The sequence below is a fragment of the Colobus angolensis genome, unplaced genomic scaffold, assembly GCF_000951035.1.
Source record: "Colobus angolensis palliatus isolate OR3802 unplaced genomic scaffold, Cang.pa_1.0 Scaffold222, whole genome shotgun sequence".
NCBI lineage: Eukaryota > Metazoa > Chordata > Mammalia > Primates > Cercopithecidae > Colobus > Colobus angolensis.
Window position 1 is genome coordinate 1,225,085 of NW_012115400.1, and position 8,002 is coordinate 1,233,086.

General features: G+C 48.3%; 1 protein-coding gene across 3 annotated transcripts in view; it reads left to right on the forward strand.

The window, feature by feature from the left end:
- Positions 1-8,002, forward strand: part of ZSCAN21 (zinc finger and SCAN domain containing 21) — a 24,680-nt gene that overhangs the window by 13,800 nt on the left and 2,878 nt on the right. For 2 of the 3 annotated variants that reach the window (XM_011943867.1, XM_011943866.1), the window contains 2 exons: positions 1,751-2,245; positions 2,532-2,724. In XM_011943867.1, coding sequence (XP_011799257.1) covers positions 1,847-2,245; positions 2,532-2,724 — 592 coding nt within the window. In that variant the 5' untranslated portion in view covers positions 1,751-1,846. The remainder of the gene's footprint in view (positions 1-1,750; positions 2,246-2,531; positions 2,725-8,002) is intronic. The other variant, XM_011943868.1, reaches the window with a different exon arrangement.

An 8,002-nucleotide genomic window follows, 5' to 3' on the forward strand; every position in this document is an offset into this window, starting at 1 on the left:
GTCTCGATCTCCTGACCTCGTGATCCGCCCGTCTCGGCCTCCCAAAGTGCTGGGATTACAGGCTTGAGCCACCGCGCCCGGCCTGTTCTTTGATTTTGATTTTGATTTTGGTTTTGGTTTTTGAGGCAAGGTCTTGTTCTGTCACCCAGGCTGGAGTTCAGTAGTGCAATCACAGCTGCAGGTCACTGCAGCCTCAACCTCCTGAGCTTAAGTGATCCTCCCACAGCCTCCCAAGTAGCTGGGACCACAGGTGCGTGCCTCCACACCTGGCTAATCTTTGTATTTTTTGTGGAGACGGGATTTCACCATGTTGGCCAGGCTGGTCTCAAACTCCTGACCTCAAGTGATCCACCTGCCTCAGCCTCTCAAAGTTCTGGGATTACAGATGTGAGCCACTGCACCTGGCACTCGGTTTGTTTTGTTTTTATTTTTTGAGACAGAGTCTTGCTCTGTCACCCAGGCTGTAGTGCAGTGGCAAGATCTCGGCTCATTGCAACCTCTGCCTCCCATGTTCAAGCAATTCTCATACCTCAGCCTCCCAAATAGCTGGGATTACAGGTGTGTGCCACCATGCCCGGCCAATTTTTGTATTTAGTAGAGACAAGATTTCATCATGTTGGCCAGCCTGGTCTCGAGTCCAGGCCCGCCTCGGACTCCCAGAGTGCTGGGATTACAGGCATGAGCCACTGCGCCCAACCTCAGTTATTTTTAATGTACTAGTTAATTACACCCTTCGAGCATGACCCAGGTCATACTGACAGGCCCAGTCATTTGACTAGTGAATTTTCCTTTTTTTTTTTTTGGGACGGAGTTTCGCTCTTGTTGCCCAGGCTGGAGTGCAGTGGCGCGATCTCCGCTCACTGCAAGCTCCGCCTCCAGGGTTCACGCATTCTCTTGCCTCAGCCTCCCGAGTAGCTGGGACTACAGGCGCCCACCACCACGCCTGGCTAATTTTTTGTATTTTTAGTAGAGATGGGGTTTCACCATGTTAGCCCGGATGGTGTCGATCTCGTGACTTCGTGATCCGCCCGCCTCGGCCTCCCGAAGTGCTGGGATTACAGGGGTGAGCCACCATGCCTGGCCTTGACTAGTGAATTTTCATTGCTCAAGCTGAATGTCTTAGGTTTAAACAGATGGCATCTGGCCAGTAGATAGCTTGATAAAATCTCAGAAACTATAATAGCTATAATGGTGAAATTCTGAACTAGTTTTGGAGCAAAGTTAATTTTAAAATTGTGCCACATTGCACTTTTTAGGAGAGTGGAGACCACTGAAATCAAAGTAGGATATCCTAAACTGATTGCAGAAAGACTTTTTTTTTTTAGAGGTGGAATCTCACTCTGTTGCCCGGGCTGGAATGCAGTGGTGCAGTCTTGGCTCATTGTATCCTCTGCCTCCTGCGTTCAAGCAATTCTCCTGTCTCAGCCTCCCAAGTAGCTGGGATTACAGGCGTCCACCACCACGCCTGGCTAATTTTGTATTTTTAGTAGAGACAGGGTTTCACCACGTTGGCCAGGCTGGTCTCAAACGCCTGACCTCAGGTGATCCCCCCGCCTCGGCCTCCCAGAGTGCTAGAATTATAGGCATGAGCCACTGTACCCAGCTCATTCCAGAAAGATTTTGAGCAGTTGTTTTTATATGGTAGTTTTATGGTGGACGTAATTTCCACAGTTTCTTGTGCTAAAGGTATGGCTATAAAGACCCAAAAACACTTCAGTTTGATTATTTTATGGTAACTGTATTTTCTTAGGTTTAACGTGTGACCCTAAAGAACTGGAAACCCTAAGGAACCAATATTCCTGCCCCACAGAGTCCCATCTTTAGTGAGGCTGTTTCTGGAGTTTATATGATGACCAAGGTACTAGGCATGGCCCCAGTTCTGGGCCCTAGGCCTCCACAGGAGCAGGTGGGGCCTCTGATGGTAAAAGTCGAGGAGAAAGAAGAGAAAGGCAAGTGCCTTCCTAGCCTGGAGATGTTCCGCCAGCGGTTCAGGCAGTTTGGGTACCATGACACCCCCGGACCCCGAGAGGCCCTGAGCCAGCTCCGGGTGCTCTGCTGTGAGTGGCTGAGGCCCGAGATCCACACCAAGGAGCAGATTCTGGAGCTACTGGTGCTGGAGCAGTTCCTGACCATCCTGCCCCAGGAGCTCCAGGCCTGGGTGCAGGAACACTGCCCGGAGAGCGCTGAAGAGGCTGTCACTCTCCTTGAAGATCTGGAGCGGGAACTGGATGAGCCAGGACACCAGGTAGGTGGGAAGACCTTTGTTATTCTAGGAGATTGGGAGCCAAACATTCTAGGCAGGAACAAGGGTTTGTCCATACAGTAAGATTCGCTGAAATTTCTACTGAATTAGACCTTGTTTCCTCCTATTTTTCTCTGTCATCCAAAACTAACTTTTAGCCTTGGGAATGGAATGGGATGGGTGTTTTCCTTTTCTCTTTCCTAGAGGTTCTGTATAGCTCTCCTGGGATTTTCATTCTTGTTCTTAAAGTGAGCCATGCACAAACCCAGCCATTCCTAATTGTCTTTAGGTCTCAACTCCTCCAAAGGAACAGAAGTCAGTATGGGAGAAGATACCCTCCTCGGGAACTGCAAAGGAATCCCCGAGCAGCGTGCAGCCACAGCCCTTGGAGACCAGTCACAAATACGAGTCTTGGGGGCCCCTGTACATCCAAGAGACTGGTGAGGAGCAGGAGTTCACTCAAGATCCGAGAAAGGCCCGAGGTGAGGACTAGCCATTAGACTCTTGTTCAGTGCCCCAGGCCTCTGTGGTTGGAGAAGCAGAATAATTTGTAATTCTTTGTTGTGAGGTGATTTCATAGATTGACTTGATTGGTTGGACTGACTGGGTGGAAATAGTCCCCTTTCCTCCCCCAAGTAAGCCTGTCTTAGCCTGGGCCCTAGCATGGGAATGGATCACTCTTAAAGGATCAGTTTCTCTTTGAAGTTTCGGTATTACAAATAATTTTTTTTTAAAAGGTCGATTTAAGTGAGTTTAATAAACAAACTGTTAACAGAGGTGTAGACAGTTCGAATGAACCAGTAAGGAATAGTGTTGCACCCGACAACAGTGAAAAGCTGTTACTCCCTGTGAGCCTAAAGGGATGGGCAGAGGCGGGGCCCTGTTACCAGAACCAGGTAAGAGCTATAGTCATGGAGGAGGGGGTCACTCGATAGAAGTTGTGGCTGTGGGCCCTGCCGTGGGGTGAGGGGAAAACGGAATAAATACCCCAACTGCATCCTCCTCCTGCCCTTAAATCTCCTGCTTTTGTTCCCCAATGGCAAACCCAGTTGGCAGCCAGAGGGCAGGAAAGACAAGACAGTGTGGCCCTTAGGGTCAGCTTACTGGGGCACAGGCGGGAGCAGAGAATGGATCTGGGAAGGGCAAATGGAAAATAATTGGCAGCCTCCTTTCTGAAGCTATGGAAAGAGGTGGGGCGTTTTTCACACGTCAAAGATATATTAGGTGACTACTCCTGAGCTCAAATCTCCATATATTATGGTTTATAGAATAATCTCAGGCCATAAATGGTCATCCCCTGTCGGGGTGTTTTTATGTGTTTTTCTGAGACAGGGATTCCACCTGTCACCCAGGCTGGAAGGCAGCCTCAATCTCTGGGGCTCAAGTGATCCTCCCGCCTCAGCCTCCCAAGTAGCTGGGACCACCGTGTCTGGCTAACTTTTTGTTTTTTTTGTAGAGACAGGGTCTCACTATGTTGCCCAGGCTGGCCTTGTGTTATTTTGTTATTTTATGGTTTCTACTCTTAAGTACCTTCATTTACCTGAAGGATTAGAACTAAATTTTTGAAACAGAGTTAATGTTTAATTATATGTTTGCAAAAATATGGCATGTTATTCCAAATCCTAATAGTTTCAAACCAGGACTTTGCTTATGTGTTGGTGGTGTAGGCCACTATTTATGTGTGTGGTGTGATTTCATAACAAGAGTCCATGGCCCTCAGAAATCTCCCTCCATGCTTGCTGTGTCTCAAACGTGAAACTCCCCCATGGACATAGAGTTTTGAACCGTGTTAAAAATCACATTTTCTAGGAAAGGTAAAAAATTAAACTCTTAACTAAATTCTTCACAGTTTATGGTGAACACAGTAGACCTCTCCAGGCAATTGGGGTCTCCCCAGAGTTGCCACAGTAATTAGAGATAAAAATAGCCAGAGACCTATCTGGTCAGTTTTATTTTCCATATCTCTTGGTGTAGCCCCTTGGCAGTATTACACAAAGAAGAGGGTGGAGTGGAAGGATTATCAGAGCCAGGAACAGGCTTGGGTTTTAGTACCCAAATGGGACAGAAGACAAAGCTGCTGGGCCCTCCTAAGGAAAGGGAAGTTGACTCTGAAAGCTTTAGAAAGCATAAAGTCTTTTTTTTGCAGATGGAGTCTGCCTCTGTCTCCAGGCTGGAATGCAGTGATGCAATCTCAGTCAGTGCAACCTCTGCCTCCCAGGTTCAAGAGATTCTCCTGCCTCAGCCTCCCGAGTAGCTGGAACTACAGGCACGTACCACCACACCCAGCTCTGTTTAAAAAAAAAAAAAAAAAAAGAGTTTCGCTCTTGTTGCCCAGGCTGGAATGTGGTGGCGCCATCTTGGCTCACTGCAACCTCCACCTGCTGGTTTCAAGTGATTCTCCTGCCTCAGCCTCCCGAGTAGCTGGGATTACAGGCGCTGGCCACCATGCTCGGCGAATTTTTGTATTTTTAGTAGAGATGGGTTTCACCACATTAACCAGACTGGTCTCGAACTCCTGACCTCATGATCCGCCCTTCTCGGTCTCCCAAAGTGCTGGGATTACAGGCGTGAGCCACCACACCCAACCAAGAAATTGTTAATAAAAACACAAACAGGCACCTTTGATAAAAACAAAATAGGCCGGGCGCGGTGGCTCAAGCCTGTAATCCCAGCACTTTGGGAGGCCGAGACGGGTGGATCACGAGGTCAGCAGATCGAGACCATCCTGGTCTACACGGTGAAACCCCGTCTCTACTAAAAATACAAAAACTAGCCGGGCGAGGTGGCGGGCGCCTGTAGTCCCAGCTACTCCGGAGGCTGAGGCAGGAGAATCGCTTGAACCCGGGAGGCAGAGGTTGCAGTGAGCCGAGATCGCGCCACTGCACTCCAGCCTGGGCGACAGAGCGAGACTCCATCTCAAAAAAAAAAAAACAAAATAGAATTTCTAAAAGTGAAAACTGTAGTCATTGAAATTAAGAATGCAGTGGCTGTTTTAAATAATCAAGGACATGATTAGCAAACAGAGGTAGATGCGAGGAAGTCATCTGAAATACTACTTAGAAAGATGAAGGTGGCAGGCATTGGACATCAGTATGGGATCAGATGAGGATGTCCAGCGTATGTTTAATAGCTGTTCCAGAGGAGGAGGACAGAGTTGGAGAGGACAGACATGGTGGCTCACACCAGTCATCCCAGCACTTTGGAAGGCCTAGGCTGGCAGATCTCTTGGGGCCAGGAGTTCAAGACCAGACTGGCCAACATAGCGAAACCCTGCCTCTACTAAAAATAAAAAAATTGGGCATAGTGGCACTTGCCTGGAATCCCAGCTATTCAGGAGGCTGAGACATGAGAATCACTTAAACCTGGGAGGCAGAGGTTGCAGTGAGCGGAGATCATGCCACTGCATTCCAGCCTGGGCAACAGAGCTAGACCCTGTCTCAAAAAAAAAAAAAAAGAATCAGAGAGACTAGTGACCAAGAGAAAATGCCAAGTTGTCCAGAGTGATGAAATATATAAATCCTAAGATTCAGGAAACAATCCCAAGTAAGATAAATAAAATAATGAGTAAAACTACAGAATATCTAAATTTATAGAATGTCTTAAAAGTAGGCTGGGCGTAGTGGCTCACGCCTGTAATCCCAACACTTTGGGAGGCCGAGGTGGGCGGATCATGAGTTCAGGAGATCAAGATCATCCTGGCCAATGTGTTGAAAGCCCATCTCTACTAAAAATACAAAAATTAGCTGGTCGTGGTGGCATGCACCTGTAGCCCCAGCTACTCGGGAGGCTGAGGCAGGAGAATCACTTGAACCCAGGAGGCGGAGGTTGCAGTGAGCCGAGATCACGCCATTGCACTCCAGCCTGGCGACAGAGCGAGGCTCCATCTCAAAAAAAAAAAAAACAGTAACCCAGACTGGCTGGACATGGTGGCTCACAACACTCTGGGAGACTTATGCAGGCGGATCACCTGAGGTCAGGAGTTCAAGACCAGCCTGGCCAACATAGAGAAACCCCATATCAGCTGGGCATGGTGGCACGCGCCTGTAGTCCCAGCTACTCCGGAGGCCGAAGCGGGGAACTGCTTGAACCTGGGAGGCAGAGGTTGCAGTAAGTCAAGATTGCGTCACGGCACTCTGGCCTGGTGCGACAGAGTAAGACTCCATCAAAAAGAAAAAGAAAAAAAAAAATCTCTACTAAAAATACAAAAATTAGTTGAGGGTGTTGGCGCATGCCTGTAGTCCCAGCTACTTGGAAGGCTGAGGCGGTAGAATCACCTGAACCTAGGAGGTGGAGGTTATGGTGGAGGCAGTGACCTGAGATTGCGCCACTGCACTCCAGCCTGGGCAACAGAGTGAGACCCTGTCTCACAAGTAACCAAGACATAAAAGACAGATTACCACCTCAAAGGAATGCTGATTAGACTGATGGCAAACTACCCAGCAGTAACAGTGCAGCCTGGAAGACAATGACATAAATAGTCCTGGTAAATTCTTTTTTAATTTTTGCCTCATTCAGCTGTTTTTTAAAATGTTAACTTTTGGCTGGGCATGGTGGCTCACACCTGTAATCCCAGCACTTTGGGAGGCCAAGGTAGATGGATCACTTGAGGCCAGGAGTTCGTTGCCAGCCTGAGCAACATGGTAAAACCCCATCTGTACAAAAAATACAAAAATTAGCCAGATGTGGTGACTACTGCCTGGGGTCCCAGCTACTTGGGAGGCTGAGGCAGGAGGATCATTTGAGCCTGGGAGGTGGAGGTTGCAGTGAGCTAAGATCATGCCACTGTACTCCCACCTGGGCAACAGAGCCAGACCCTGTCTCAAAACAAAAATAAAGTTTTATGAAGTTACTTCTTTCCCACACATGTAGTCCGTGGCTGTGCAGTGACTTGAAGAGAAGTCTGCGTGTAGGCAAGCGATTACTAATTATGGAGAGTGAAAAGGACTTTAGCTGCTGAAGCTCTGACCCCCAGCAGATGGTGAGAAGAGGGTGAGCCTGGAAGCAGCTGATAGTCACTGTCAGCAAAGGAAGGAGACAGACAGCTGGGCAGAGAGAGAGAAGCTGTCAGGGCAGTTCCTAGGGAAGGGGAAAGGGCTTTGGAGGAAGGTAGCTTGCTGACAGGCTTCCGTACCCTCAGAGGACTAACAGTTCTCAAAGGGGGCCCATTTTTCAGAGCGAATTTCTCTTACTCCCCTTTTCCCTGATGTGGATGACCAGGTGGACTTTGAAGAGGTGTGACTGCCTGGGGAGGCGTTCTACAAAGATAAACTGGTTCCATCTGGTTTCAACAGTGAGCGTCACTTTATAACTAAATTACAAGACGTAGCCAGCGTGAGTGTAAATGATGAGGTTAAGCCCTCCTGGAGATCACGCGCTTTTGTTCCGATTGATATGGATCTGGGCTGAAATGATTGTAAATGGTCAGAATGTCCTGATTGCTTTTATGTTCAACTGCTGTGGGAACATGGGTTTTTGTGAGTTTGCCACTCAGCCTCTTAATTGTCCTTGTCATTTTCCTTAACTCTGGCCCTGCAGCAATCATTCTCCCTTGTTTTTATCTGCGTGAGGCTCAGCTGGTCTTTTTTTTTTTAATTAAAAAGCGCCGGGCGTGGTGGCTCATGCCTGTAATTCCAGCACTTTGGGAGGCCGAGGCGGGTGGATTACCTGAGGTCAGGAGTTCTAGACCAGCGTGACTATGGTCTAGAACATGGAGAAACCCTGTCTCTACTAAAAATACAAAATAAGCCAGGCGTGGTGGCA